The sequence below is a fragment of the Vidua macroura genome, chromosome 12, assembly GCF_024509145.1.
Source record: "Vidua macroura isolate BioBank_ID:100142 chromosome 12, ASM2450914v1, whole genome shotgun sequence".
In the NCBI taxonomy this organism is placed as follows: domain Eukaryota; kingdom Metazoa; phylum Chordata; class Aves; order Passeriformes; family Viduidae; genus Vidua; species Vidua macroura.
This window is the reverse complement of record NC_071582.1, coordinates 1,283,823-1,299,053: the sequence shown is the minus strand read 5'-3', so window position 1 is coordinate 1,299,053 and position 15,231 is coordinate 1,283,823. Positions and strand designations below refer to the sequence as shown.

Genomic DNA, 15,231 nt, shown 5'->3' with positions numbered 1-15,231 from the left:
CAACATTGGGTACAAAACACTAATAGATGACAAGAAACTGAGGTGGAAAACTCAGGAAGGCACCAGTTAGGAATATGTGATGTAGCAATAATTGACACTGGATGAAATGGTGGTGCCAGAATGTGACACAGAAGGCAGGAGCATGCACTGAGACACCTCACGTGGGCAAGGTGGGGGGGAATTCAGTATAGGTCTGATATGATGGCCAGGAGGAAACTGCTTGGCTTCACTGCTTCAGTTTCATGCTGGAGGATCTCTCTAGCTGTACTAGATTGAAGGAGCTTCAAAAGGGAGGCAATTTAGAACTGTCAGGAATTGACAGTAATAATGAGAGGAAAAGAGGTGCAGCTTCAGCTGAGACACTGAGGAGTGAGATGCTGGTTCACTTGAAAGGCACCAACGCTGGAATTCTTGTTGCTCCCCCTCTTCTAGAAGAGGAGGGGATCCTTTCTGAGCCTCTCTGTGCCCCCAGTGTTTTACTGGGCATCCCTTTCACTGCAGTGAGTGGCTTTTTAGCACTTAGTAGCTGTCATCTTGCTTTGGGAGTAGCAGGAAGGGAGAGGAACAGTATCACATCATTTACATAATTCCTGTATTTTCTATTTCTTTGTAATAAGTGAATGCTAACTGTCCTTGAGTGTTACTTCCCATCACTTTCTTAGGGATCCTTTGCTTGTTCTGTTTAGCTTATCTGCTGTTTCACTTCACTCTCTTGTGAGGAAGCATAAGGAAAGTGAAACAAGGCATATTTTATTCTAATATTTTTCTTCTTTTTTGTTCTCTGGCCCTTACCTAAAATTACAAACAACAGAACTAACTAATTAGTTCCCTTGGCATCATGAGAATTGTCACTCTTCTTGTCTGGATTGTACTTTCTTAAAAAAATGTTCTACTCTTTGCAATCAATGGTAAGATCTTAATTGCTTCCTCATTTGTTGCACGTACAAGGGAATATTGAGATAGCAAAGTTCCTCTCTTCAAAAGCATGGTACACAATTTCTGCTCTGCTCAGCTCGGTGCTTTGTAGGAATGTGTTATTTGTACATCAGGTTTGTGGGTGTTATTAACAGACCAGCAGGTGCACCTTGCATGGCATAAATGGTTGGGGCTGTTAGGTAGGTGGCAGATGGGAATAGCATTGGGAAAACCAACTGTGCTTGGGAAATTGTTTTTGGAATATCTCCTCTGATAATTCACTATTGTTGAAAAGTAGCTTTATGGTGGCAAACTTTAGAGAGCTGTTTGTATGCAGCTGGGACTGAATTCACAGACTGTCTTTCTCTGACTTGCTAAAAAGCTAAGGATTGACAACCCCTTTCATCCTGCATTATCCAGTGTAGCTTTTAACTCCAAGAAAACTATGTTCACAAATTGATGCTCTGCTCCTTTGGGGTTGGTGCAGAAACATTAAATTGTACTAAAATATTCATATGTGAGTGCATTTAGCTGAAAGCAATTGATGTGCTTTTCCCTGGAGAGAGGGGGGAAAAAAAATTGCTGTATGGCCCTGCACTCCAGCAGACACCCTAACCACGCTTAGGAGTAATTACACAGCTTGGCTGATCAAAGGTTCTTAAAGTGAAAAAGAAACTGCAGTTGGGCTCTAGTTTAGTGATGTGTGCTTCTTGAATGGAGTGGGTTCAGCTGCACCAAAGCTTTACGTACTGCAGAAGTGTGTGATGTACAGTGGACTAGACATGAACTGCTGTCAAGCCAGAAGATATTTTATTGCCTTAATAGCTTGTAATTGGAAGGAATCTCTTGTACAAAGCAATTTTGATCACAAAGATTTCTTTCTAATTTCATTGTCCTTTCACTCTTGCAAAGAAAATAAAATATCTGAGCTGCCTTTAAAAATAGTGTGTATGCCAGAGGGGTTTATTAAACTGGCCTGTTTAAAAGCATGCCATTGGTAGGATGACAAATTGATGTGTGTTGGAGGTTTTCAGCATAATTTAAAATTGTAGTAAAAATCAATAGCAGCTGACAACATGCTTGCAAAGTAGCTACCTCAGCTTGTAGGGCACCTGTAGCTGCCCTGTGGTCTGTCTCAGCACCATTCAAAGGCTCTGGAATTGAAATAAAAACTGTTCTTGTAGCTCTCTTAAGCAAATGTCCCTTAACTGCCCCAAGGCAGCCTTAGGCATATTTAAATATAAGTATAAATGAAGTAATATCATATGCCACAAATTATTCTATAAATAATTGCAAGAGTCTGTATGCACAGGAAAATAACTGCGTTGGTATTTTGGTAATTGCAATCATCCACATGCAGCACTCCTGTGCATTTATCCAGACAGCATGTAACTGGCTGTATGGATTCTGGGGCCAGATGTGCAGATTCGTGCATGTGAAGTCTGCCAGTATATAAGTTGGGTATGTCTGAGGCAGAAATAGAGTTTAGGGAATGGCCAAGGAGGATTTTTTTTTTCATTTTAATGATTAGCATGTAATGACTCTAATACATACCCTGGTCATTTCTGTTGGAAAAATATAAGTCTAGATGAACACTTTAACTAGCAACTGAGAAAGTGGATTTTTGATTTGGAATCTTGACTTTGAATAGGATAAATTTGGGAGTTGGAGTTGTGGGGTTTTTTTAGGGTGGTTGTGATGCAAACCTGTGCTTATAAACTTGGAGATCTCTGTTAGGGTCCTGCCTGCCACTGGAGTTGTGCAGGACGTGTGGCAGGACAAAGGAAAGCCCCCTTGGCCTCTGTGCCAGTTTGCTGGCAGAGACACCTTGGCTTGCTGCTGTGGCCCTTGTGAGACACCTCGTAGGAGGTGGTGACCCCCTTCACATCTGCCCACCATCGAGGTACTGAGCCCTTCCAGCAGCAGCACATCTGGAGTGTTGGTCCTTCCTCATGGTGCCTCCTTGTGCTCTGCTTTGCAGGGTCTTGGCTCTTTGGTGAGTTCAATGTCCTGTGCCACGTGTTCCCTCCATCCTGCTCTTCCTTGCCACCAGCTCTCTTCTCTGGCGTCCTTTCCCTGTGCTGATGTCTGCCAGCAACTTCATAAAAATATTTGTGGCATGGCTGTGATGTTTGTACAGTATTTCCTGTGTGAAATGAAGTTACCAAGAGCCAAAACAATCTTCTAAGCTGATGTTATGTCCATATACCACCAAAACTTTTACTTCCTTGACTTCAGTTGCTTTTGGCACTTCATTTGTTCACAGTGCTGTGAACCCTTTGCTCTGGAATATGTGTGTGCTGTTTTGTTGCCTGTTCTCGTGTGGCACAGTGCTGGCAGCAGCCCTTCAGTGGAAATCTGCCTGTGCCCAGCTCTAGGGAGTTGAGAAATGCTACTCCACGTCCTGGACTTTGCTGTAAGTGCCTGTAACTGGGGCTGTGGATCAGCTGCCTGGCAGCAGTAATTAGAGCAGCTTCCATGGTCCCAAAAAGCTGGAACTTGAAGTTGGTGTAAAGCCACATCTGGCCCCTGAGAGGTGCGAGGCAGACTCGGGTTCAGCTGCTCTGTGCCTTGGTGTGGGTGGCCTGCCCAGAGGAGCTCTGAAGGACCCGGAGCTCCGCGCAGAGCGTGCGGCCCCGTGCTGCCATGGCCCAGCCCTGGAAGGGACTGCCCTGGGAGGGACTGTGGGCTCTGGGAGGGATCTGCCCTGGGAGGGACTGTGGGCTCTGGAAGGGATCTGCCCTGGGAGGGACTGTGGGCTCTGGAAGGGATCTGCCCTGGGAGGGACTGGGGGCTCTGGGAGGGATCTGCCCTGGGAGGGACTGGGGGCTCTGGGAGGGATCTGCCCTGGGAGGGACTGGGGGCTCTGGGAGGGATCTGCCCTGGGAGGGACTGGGGGCTCTGGGAGGGATCTGCCCTGGGAGGGACTGGGGGCTCTGGAAGGGATCTGCCCTGGGAGGGACTGGGGGCTCTGGAAGGGACTCTGTCCTGGAGGGGACTGTGGGCTCTGGAAGGGGCTCTGTCCTGGGCTACCCAGCTCCTTTCTGCTTCATGGGGCTCGGGGCTACAGTCCTGACCTGGGACTTTGAACTCTAACGCAGCAGTGACAGGGCTCGGCAAAAGGCCTGAGAGAAATTAGTGATTTCAGGGAAAGCATCCAAACAAGGTTATTACTCTGAAAAGAAATAAGGATTTACATTTCTCAATGCTTTATGTCGTCTCTGGATGACCAGTTGAATTCTCTTCAGGACAGCAGTGAACAATCCTGAAGCTTCATCATTTAGACGTTGTGGGACCTTTGGGTCCCTCCTACTGAACTGCAGAGTAGATTAAAACTAGGATTTAAACTGTCCTGTCCCTTTGACAGCACAGAAGTGTTGATAAGAACCCTGCTGCCCTGTGTGCTCTCTCTATGAAAACATTGCTGAGGTGATCTCCTGTCAGGGTTAGAGCTGACTGACAGGAACACTTGTCTGAACCAGGGAGCCAAAAGCACATAACCTTGAAGGCCATGGCCTAGATGCATAAGTGCTTTTAGACAAGCCTGGTGATTAACAAATGTCCTTTTAATGAAACATCCTTGTCTTTCCTAGATATTTTAATAGAATATATTCATAGGCATCTGGCTCCTGGTTAGCTGGATTCTTTCCAAAGAATGAACTTCACAATGTTAAGCAGACTGATAAGAGTATCTGGTAGTCTGGATGACTGGCACTTAATGAATTGCTCTAAAAAAAATCAAATTACGATAATGTGTCTTTAAAAAGAGCTTGTATTAAAGACAGCATGATGTTAGAATAATTTCTCCTGTAACATCTGTTCTTTTATTTGGTATAATTAAAATATTGCATTCTTACGAGTTCTAATGTGGACATATTAGGTTACATTGCAGCTGTGGTTAAAATGGATTGACCTCCTATAGTAATCCACTTGGTAAAAGCCTGCTGAGGCCAAGGAGTTTCTGAGTGTGTGCACCAGCTGTGTGCTTTTGTGGAAGTACATGGACCAGATTCCGTGTTTCAATTTCAAAGGAAGCCTTTTTGATAGGAAATGCTTCATTTCTGCTTTATTTCCCCTCCCCTTCAGTTTTTACACTAGAGAGTTTTTTTGTATAAAAACACAGAAAAAATTCATACATTTCATTTATCTATTCCTATTTAAAAAACCATAATGAGCAGAGTCTGTAGTTGGAGAAACATCAGAAAGCATTTTTTTCTTTAATTGATGTAATGACTCTGAGGCCTGTGTGGCAGAAGCCTCTGTGGGTCTGTGTTTGAACACCTTTGTTTGCCACTCTCCTGTGCAGGTCTGTGCACGTGCCCCAGCTGGGCTTGGCTCTGCCATGCTAAAAGCCACTTAACTGTAATGCAGTTTCAGCTGCACAGTGGTAAGATTGGTTTTGACCCTCTTACCCTCCCTGTGCCCCTCCAGTATTTATTGAGTTAAATTAGATGTGTATTTTCTTAGATATGGAATACCCTTGGTATTTTTAAAGGAGAATTTATGTTAGTATTTGAGGTGTGTCTTTTCTAAGCATGTGTGAAGTATCACCTTTTGACTGCTTTTGATAGATGAGCCCCTAACTAAATTTATGTGTTAACTTTCTGTTATTGAATGAGTTGATGAAAAGTACTTTCTTTAGTTTTCTTCTGTAATATCAGTTAGCTAAAGAGTACAGCTCTGACTGGCAAAACTGTCAGGGCCCTGAAATACCCTTTTTTTTGGGTAGATTATAGAATGGATGGCTTTCAGGCCAAGGAGAAATAATAGTTTCAGCTGTGACTAAAACAGCTGACACAGATCTATTTACCTATAAATTTTCATCTCTTTTGACTGTAAGACTCTTTGGAGATAGGAAACTGGAAGCCCCAAAGTGCAGAGCTGTTGCTGTAGCTGGGGTACCTTCTGTACTCACCTGTGTGGGAGTGGCAGTGAGTGGGGAAGGGAGGCTTCGGGCCATGTGGACACGGAGGGCTGGGGTGAGAAACACAAACTGCAGGTGTGCAGGGCACCAGCCCACTGGGGTACCTCAGAGCTTTATCCTGCTCTCTAGGGAACCTTTCAAAGGCCTGACACCCGAATCTCAGCTTTGAGCATTCTGTCTTAGGTAAAGGCTCTGAGAGGCTTTGAAGAGGAGCCTTGGTTTGCTCTCCAGGCAACTGCATTATCCCTCTGAAGGTTATCTTCCTTAATATTTGCACTGGGAATCTTCAGGGTCGTGGATAACATGGATTGCCCTGGCCTTTAGCTGAGCAGTGTCATATGTTTTTGATGCAGACTTTGTTTATTTTTTCCCCCTAATCTGTCTTTGCTAGGTGCTCCTTTGGGATTCTCCTTTTGCAGTCACATTGCATCCCCAGGTGGGGAAGGGAACCAACCATCAGCTGCCTTTACTATTGAAAACTAGTGTGATGTAAAAACTGCTGCATGTAATTGATTTGGATTAAGGTTTGTGAGAGCTTAGCGAGACTGTGGTGCAGGGACCAAAAATGTCTGTCTCTTGTTTTTCCCTAGGAACTTTACATTGCTGTGGGAATATCTGGAGCAATCCAACACTTGGCTGGAATGAAAGACAGCAAGGTATGTGAAGGTGGATGTACTAGAAAAGTTTTCTGAGGAAGGGAGTGAGCTGACTCCCTTGCTTTTGCATCAGTGCTTTAGATGGTTTTCATATTTCCTGCTGCTTTAAAACACTCTTTGACAAAAAAAAACCAAATACTGTGGCAAAAGATCTCGCGCAGTAGAAAAACCTTTGCATCACAACCCAGAGTCATCAGTGGAAGCAGCTAATTGACTTTGCTTAAAAAAACCCAACCCAAGGCACATATGCCTGAATTCTATACAATAGTTCCATTTGCCTTTATTCCAGACTATGACATATTAATTCATGCATAACAATGCACAATTTGAATTATGAACTTACTATTCCATAAAGTAAAAGATGTCTCTGACATTCCTGCATTTAGCCATTCAAATGGAAACCTGCAATAAAATGGCAGTAAAACTTTAAAAGGTTTAACTCATTAGTTGCCAAAGCAAATAATCCAAAATGGGAATTGCCAGTTTGGCCCACAGTGCAGCATTTGAAAAGAGGAGCAGTTACCTGCTGATTGATACTATCAAATGGCAGACATCAACAACTGGAGGTCCTGCCTCCTGCAGTATTTTTTTTAAAAGGCTATGTATTTATTTTTTTTTCTATTTTCAAGGAATGAACTTACCCAAGCCACAGCTTTGAACAGTTTACAAAGCTGAGAAAAAGGGTTGCAAAACTTTGCAGGTAGTTTCTTGTGTTTAACCAGTGATAGACCAGTGAGTTTGTGACTGGTAATTGTCCTCACAAACCAGCCTGTGCAGTAGGATGATCTCTGCTTTCTTACAATTTTTTTTCTCATGTATTATAAAACATTTTGGGGGGGGGGGGGGGATGATAGGCTTTCTAAAAGCAGGGACTTGAGTGTTGTTAGCATTAGATGCTGCAGCAGAGAAAAAACAACCAAAATTCAAGCTGTTAAGGGTGTGTGATGGGCAGGAGTGAAGGTGTCTCTTGAGAAGTGGGAATTGTGGCAGTGTATTCCCAAGGGCTTTGGTGAACAGCATTGCCACAGTTTCTGCCACATTCCTGCTTGCACACGCAGCAGAGGGAGAGTCCAGGCACAGCACTGGGCTCCTCGGGCACTGCTGGGCCACAGGTGCCTTTCTTTGGAGCAGTTCAGTCTCCAGCTGTGCCCTTGGCTGAGTGAGGAGATGGGCAGGTGGGATGAGCAGCAGCCACTGACTGAGGCTGGATATTGGAAGCTGCAGAAGACTTGATGTGACCCTCTTTGTGTTTATCTGCTACCTTATCTCAGTTAAGGCTGCCAGCAGCACTAGGAACCTCTGACTTGAAGATCCAGAATTTCCTTTGTTACAAAAACACTGAACAGTGATATTATCCTGCACTGTAACAGCAAAACCTCTGCTTTTATGGCTTTTCCAAAGGCATATTTTGAGGTATTCTGCTATAAGAAATAAGGCCAGCTAAAATTTGTTGATTCTTATTTAACCCTTCCATTTCTCCTATATCTCAGTTTTTTTTAGTGTAAGCTAATGTGTCTGTTGTAAAATTCAGATTTAGTTATTGGTATTTGGAATGTGTTCTGCCTTTCTTTTAGCTAAAGCACTTAGGTGGGGTAGTTATGGAGAAGATCCAGTTTTCCCAAACAAAGAATTCTGCAGCCATGGGAGCTCTCTGGAGTGTCCCCTGTCCTCCCTCAGCACTCTGAATTATCTGGCACTGTGAACTTGCACACTTCAAGATATGTTTTCCAAAACAGTCAGATGCTTTCTACCAAGTGAAATGTATAATTTATTTGTTCTTCTACAGCAAGGTAGAAAATGCAGCTTTTGAGGAGACCTGAAGAATTGTTGTTGCTTTCTTTCCTTATTTCTAATTCCCTCTTGAGAGTTCCCCTGTCTTTTCTTACTCAGAGGTTTAACTCACAAAGCTCAGTTATGAGCAAGGTGGTGCTTTTGCTGCTCACCTGAGTTAGCAGTGAGGCAGGGAGCCAAATCTTACTGAAGTTACTTCAGCTAAAGGAGGCAGGGGAAGAAGGACTAGGCTGCCAAACCAAGGCTTCAGACAGTTTTGCAAGCAATTTTAAACTTATTTTTGTGCTAAGGACAGAGCTGGCAGCCCCGGTGATGTCACTGACTGCTGGCCTTGGCTGGGTCTCAGCATCAGCCCCTGTGGATGGTTCTGCAAGGAATGGCAGGGCCTCAGAAGGGTCAGAAAGTTTTTACTGGGCCAGTACCCTCAGGGATCACAGCCTGGATTTGCTTCCTGCACTGCAGCTTGTCGGGGGGGCTTGCATTTGCAAAGAGGGGTAACTGCAGTGAAACTCTGTAAAAGAGTAAAGCTCTGGGGAGAGCATTTCAAGGGCAGCACTGCTGCAGCACTTGCATGTGTGGTGGGGTCCTTTACAGGGACTCTCAGGGGACAAATGGCCAAGAAATAACATTTTGGGGGGCCTAAAACCACAGGATTTATAGACGTTTCTCTTTGAGTTACTGACACTAGGCCCCTGCCTACCAAGCCATTAATTTTGTTGGACTTTCAGTGGAAGGAGTAAAACTCCAATTTCAGTGGAGGGAGTAAAACAGCCACAGGGAGTGTGGTTCCCTGGGTGTGGCAGTGCGTGCCTCAGCTGCCTGTTGGGTTACAGCTGCCCCAACCACTGTTCCCACTGGCACTGCCCCACTGCTGTGCTCCAGGCCCCTTCTGTGAGCTGCTGGGCTTGCTTCAGGATTCTCTTCCCTTCCTCTATGGAGTGCTCCCCATCCTGTTGCAGATTTTGATGAGGACACCCACCCACGCTTATCTTGCTGGAAGCTGTCACAGGCAGCTAAGGATGATTCAATGTAGGGCAGGGTTTAAACCAAGACGTTTTTCTAGATCATTGTGTTGGGATTTGTTGTTCTGTTTTCTACTGTGTGACAAACTAAATGCTGTCCCCCTGTAAGTACCGAGGCTTTTGGGCAGGGCTTTGCTGTGGTTGTTGTAACTGCTGCCTCCAGGTTAGTTCTGCAATGGTGCAGCTTAGAATGTGCAGATAATCCTTTGTAATAATTTTTTCCTAGGCTTTTCAACAGGGAAGGATAGCAGAAATGTGTATGATGAGCAGGGAAGGGAGGGTTTGGGGTGCTTTTTTTTTTTTCAGGGGGATTGTGGAGGGAAGGAGGTACTTGTTTTTGAGATGGAAAAATATTAAATGCCCAGATAAATGTTCTGCTTCTGGGGGCTTGGAGATAATATAGCCCATTTCCTGGCTAAGACCTGGCCCTGTAATCCAGCCCCAGAGGATGACCAATATCTAGATTCATAAGGTGCTTTAACTTTCCTTGCAGACCATTGTTGCTATTAACAAGGATCCAGAAGCTCCAATTTTCCAAGTGGCAGACTATGGACTGGTAGCAGACTTATTTCAGGTAAGGCTAAACTTGATGTGCAGGGTAACTTCGGGAGAACTGACAGGAGCTTACATAATATAACCTAATGAGTGTTAACGATGTCTGTGTGAGGGTGTTTGGGTTGTTTAAAAATCTGCTTTCTGATGTCATGATTTGCATGCTTAAGATCAAATCCCTGCAAGTAGGTTGTGTTGAGGGAGTGTCACAGCCAGCCTGCCTCATTTCTGGTTTCCTGAGGTTGAACCATTTTGGAAATAACCACACATAGGTGCTTGTGTGTGTTTTTAAGCTTCATAAAGTTTGGAAGTACAGAGTTGGCAGGAGGCATGATTATTTCTGCCTGGGCTTGCTGCATTGCTGACTGATGCCCAGGAGGAGCTCGCAGTTCCCTCTGGAGCTGTGAGCCAGCCCTGTCCCAGTGTCTGTGTGTCACTGCCTGTGTGTGGCCACCCGTGTGAGTGGCAGGAGTGTGGTGGCTCCGTGCAGGCATGGGCAGAAACTCTGCCAGCTTTTAATGCCATTCCTGAAATAATGCCCGTTGGCTCCGTGGTGAGCATGGGCTTCTTTGTGAGCTGGAGAGAAAGTCACATTCTGAAGAAACACCATGTAGACAATTTCCTTAATAAATTTTGTACGAATGCATTATTTCCACCTAATGGAAATGTAGCTCTCTTAAATAATTAAGAGGCTTTATTCAGCAGGAGAGAAGTGGGGAGTGCTGTGAGCTGGGGTGACCCACAGCCCCTGGAGTGCTGTGCTGGGTGGGAGGGTGGGCAGTGTAATTGCAGGGCTGGGAACTGCACAGGGTGAGTCTGTGGGGGTCAGAGGAGAACGTGCACTACCCTGGCACTGGTGTTTGCAGGCGGTGCCAGAGATGACGAAGCTCCTGAAGAAGAAGTGAGTGCTGGTGACGGGACCCGGCACTGTGGAGTAAGGGCAAATAAAGGATTTTACTGGAAAGAGGTGGGGTCGGTCACTGCGGTGTTGGGATGGTTGCTTTTTGCTTTGGGGTTTTTTTGGTGGTCAGTTGCATGGCACATGGAGTGTGGAGTGGAAGAAAGCAAGAGACAGAAAGCAGGTAAGAGAAGAAGGCAAGAGGGATACAAGGCAGGAGGCAGGATGTGTTTGTCAGTGTTTATTCCCATCTCCACACCCCTCCCAGTCACGCCGAGCCCCTGGGCAGTGTCCGGCTGGGGAGCCAGGCTGGGCCCAAGCTGTCCAGCAGCTCCATCCTGCCCCCAGCACTATGGGGCTTGTGCTGGCCCTGGACTGGTGGAAGTTCCGTGGTGTTCCCAGCACAGTCTGTCCCTCCAGGCCCTGTGGGTCCATACTGCCCTAAGACTGCTGGAAGGTCCACTGTGCCCACTGTAGGTCCCAACTGGCCCAGAGCTGGTGGCAGGGTAGTTAGGTCATGTGCCACAGACACGCGGGAGCAGAGGCGATGCTGGCCCTGCCCTAGGCTGGCGGCCATTGCAGGAGATGCCGCAGGTTGTCTTCAGCACTGCCACCTGGCCTGCGGCAGCTTCGTGGGCCAGCGCGGTGAGCGTGTCCCCACAGGAGTCCCCGTTCCCCCAGGCGGGCCCTATGCCTCAGGAACCCTGCCCAGCCGTGGCTCTGGGGGCCCCAGCACCCCATACTTCTCCTCAATCATTGGGGCACCCTGGGGGCAGTCGAGGAGCGGCTTGAGCTGGAAGACGTCAAGACTCTCCTGGTTCCTGTGGTTGTAGACGCTGAGCCGGTGGCCCAGCTCGGGGCTGGCCCCCACCGAGCCGGCCGGGCTGGGCAGCTTCAGGTTGACGGGATCCAGCCCCTTCTGCGCCAGGCAGGCCTCTTCCGACAGGGACGAGAGCAGCTCCTGCACGGCGGCGTGGGCCGAGCGCGGCCGGGGCCCCGCGCCCGGCTCCTCGCAGGCCGTGCTGCAGTCCGGGGACGAGCCCAGGGTCTGGCTGCTCTCGCTGCAGCCTCGCGTGCCCGAGCTGACGGTGGAGCGCGAGGCACTGCCCGACGTGAGGCTGGCCGAGGTCCCGGTGCTGCCCAGGCGCAGCGGCACGTCCACCGTGAACAGCTCCGAGGAGATGTTGGGCCGGTGCACGTCGATGGCGGCCGTGGTCACCACACAGATGGCGGCCTCGGGGACTCCGCTGTCTGCAGGGACAGAGCACAGAGGCGGCTGAGAGCCTTTGTGGGGAGGGGCTGAGAGGGGTACAGAGAGCTAGAGCGAGGTCATGTGTAATGCTTTGTACCTACAGTGATGAACACAAAGCCAGCCGAGACACACAGACCCCTTTAATCCATATATATTATGCACATATATTGAGTAACACAGTCCTTTTCTCTATCCCCAGCTCTCTGTTTTTTTATAGGGATACATAGTATAACATACACTGTATGCCTGTATTTGTGTGTGTATATACACCAGCACCTAGAGGTTTAGTCATATAGCGAGTGTGTATGTGTTCACAAGGAACTGCATCTACAATCTGTTCTGCCTCCATGTGTGCATGGACAGGCGATAGGTACCTATAGTCCATCCCTTAAATACCTGAAATTACCTACTGATACAACAGCATGCAACCCCCCCCCCCCCCCCAAATTGTACTTGTTTTTCTGTATGTGGGTGTGTACATGCCTACCCACAGGGATATGCATATACAGATACACACACATTTATACCTACACATTAACAGCCCCCATTCTCTTGAGTCCCTGTTTAAATTATGCACACGTGCCTTTTATGTATGTCCTGTCTATACACTGGGGCTGTACGGGCAGGGGTACAGAGCCATACCTAATGCCACATACCTGCATATACATACACGAGCACACACACATTTATTACATACAATACACAGGTGTAGAGATGCAGTCTCTCACCTCCCCAGCCCATTTTATATACACATGATCTTTATCTACAGAGATGAGGAATTATGTCTGTATGAGCCCCATACAGAATACATTGTACATAGACCTTCTGTTACACACACACACAAGATACAGTGCGTCCTTGAAAGACACAGTTATCTACCATTAAATAAAATATACACAACCCCTCTACCTTTCTACACAAATGTGTACATGCTTCTCTGTAGTTGTATTTATTGGCTAGATGTCTATGTAAGAGATGGTACCTATACATGACCCCAGCTCTGTATTTACACAGCTATTTATCACACAGTTGCTGGGGTGCAAGAGACCTTCAAGATCCAGTCCAACCCCGTGTTAACACCTCAGCTAAACCATGGCAGTGAGTGCCACACCCAGGCTTTGTTAAAACACATCCAGGGATGGTGACTCCACCACCTTCCTGGGCAGACCATTCCAGTACTTCATGGACATATTTTATTTATATATATATATTTATTTATATACATGCTTTTAGACTATATGGAGAGTCATATATGATACAGTACACATACATATCATATATAGACTAATGATAAATGCCTTCCTTTAAATATATAGAATTATTATCTATAGATAGAACACACCTGTGCTTTCACACACAAGTATATGTACCTTTAAATATAAATAAATAGATTTCTCTGTATGTATGGCTGGGGAACATAGTTATAAGGATATACAGAATGTATTTTACCTATATATGAACACCCCCTCCCCTATTAGTCTTTTAATGTATATATCTATGTAAATATATATATATATACACACACACATATTTACATGTACCTTTTTACAGCATTCCAAGTATATTATGGGGATCTCTAGATACATATCAATATACAATACCACATAAATCTCTCTACACATGTGCAGACACACATATGTAATACATAGGTGTAGCTACAGTCTCACCCACCTAATTTTATACATACCTAATCTTTATTTACAGATTTAAGCATACAGATATGGGGAAGAGCTGTATCTGTGCATGTATATATGCACAGCCCCATGTGTAACACATTAGACCTATGCATACATTTGTACATTTTCTACATACCTGTGTTTATGTATGCACAGATAGATAAAAATATATATGCACTACCTATAGGACAGTTGTTGTTCTCCCCTTTGAAAAGGTAATTGTTACTCTTTAAACAGAATGTGTACAATTACACACATGTATGCTTACCTTTGTGTATGAATCTTTATGTCTTATGGTGTTTATATATAAATCTGGAATGTACATACAGGGCTATATATCTAACACATGTATCAAGTAATAGGAGATATACATATAATACATGTATAACACTATAACTATACATGACACCCCCAACCTTTATACATGTTTTAAATTATATACAAACACCTTTTTATAGACAGCGAAGTTTATTATGGGGATGTATACACAGGGCTATACATCTGTGTGTAATTCAATATGTCCCTACATATATGGACCTGCCCCAGTTTAAATCCATATAACCTATACGTGCATAGATTTCTCCATATAGATATGGGGAGTGGGTGTGTGTCAATACAGTAGATTACATGTACATGCACACACACTGTACTGTATTGTCCCCCCATAACAATACATTATACCTAAAAATATGCAGCCATTTTATAGCTGCACTGTGTACTCCCCTCTTTAATTCCATACAGTTGTCACTTGGACCTGCACAGCCTGACCTTTGTGTGGAAATGCACAGACTTGTCACCCTGTGTAGGTACACGGACAATGTATGTATCAGGATAGACACTGCAGCTACACTTGCACACCCAGAGACACAACCATGTTCCATGCAATAGATGTTATCCATGGCCAGTGAGACGTGTATATACACACCCCCCTTGTTAGAGATGGACACAGGTGTTCAGGGGTACAGAGAGAAAGCCACAAACAGTGCTGTACATCTGTATATCCAGGCACATACATGTTCTATAGGATACACTGCTACAGAAATGCAATCTCCCCCACTCCCTTTTTTATACACATAATTAGATGCCTCCTTACAGATAAGGGCAATGTGTGCATACATGAGCTCCATATAGAATATTTTACACACACACACACATGTATATACCCACACATATACACTCTAATACATAACCCACCCCTTAAATACATGTAATTATTTATTACTAAATAAAAAAGATCCCACCTCTCTATGTGTGTATATTTATTTATACGATGTATGTATGTATATACAAATAAATATTAAAAATACATTGTACCTTTACTTGAGAACTCAGATATATCTTTATTGCTATTTGTATAATGGGGGTTAATATCAAGGGATCTGTGTATAAACCTGCACACTAATATATATATATATATATATATATATATATATACGTACACACACACAGTCTCTTGCACTCAATCATTCTGTACACATACAGGCAATGTGTATATGGATGAAGAGCCCCCTATAAAATACAGCATATAGACATAGGGACTTTTGA

General features: G+C 45.0%; 2 protein-coding genes across 9 annotated transcripts in view; one reads left to right on the top strand and one right to left on the bottom strand.

Moving 5' to 3' along the window:
- Positions 1-10,824, top strand: part of ETFA (electron transfer flavoprotein subunit alpha) — a 29,631-nt gene extending 18,807 nt beyond the window's left edge. Inside the window, exons 10-12 of the mRNA XM_053988221.1 lie at positions 6,430-6,495; positions 9,802-9,882; positions 10,727-10,824. Coding sequence (XP_053844196.1) covers positions 6,430-6,495; positions 9,802-9,882; positions 10,727-10,765 — 186 coding nt within the window. The 3' untranslated portion in view covers positions 10,766-10,824. The remainder of the gene's footprint in view (positions 1-6,429; positions 6,496-9,801; positions 9,883-10,726) is intronic.
- Positions 10,825-10,984: 160 nt separating this feature from the next.
- Positions 10,985-15,231, bottom strand: part of TMEM266 (transmembrane protein 266) — an 84,919-nt gene continuing 80,672 nt past the window's right edge. For all 8 annotated transcript variants that reach the window (XM_053988207.1, XM_053988206.1, XM_053988208.1 and 5 more), the window contains one exon: positions 10,985-12,009. In XM_053988207.1, coding sequence (XP_053844182.1) covers positions 11,447-12,009 — 563 coding nt within the window. In that variant the 3' untranslated portion in view covers positions 10,985-11,446. The remainder of the gene's footprint in view (positions 12,010-15,231) is intronic.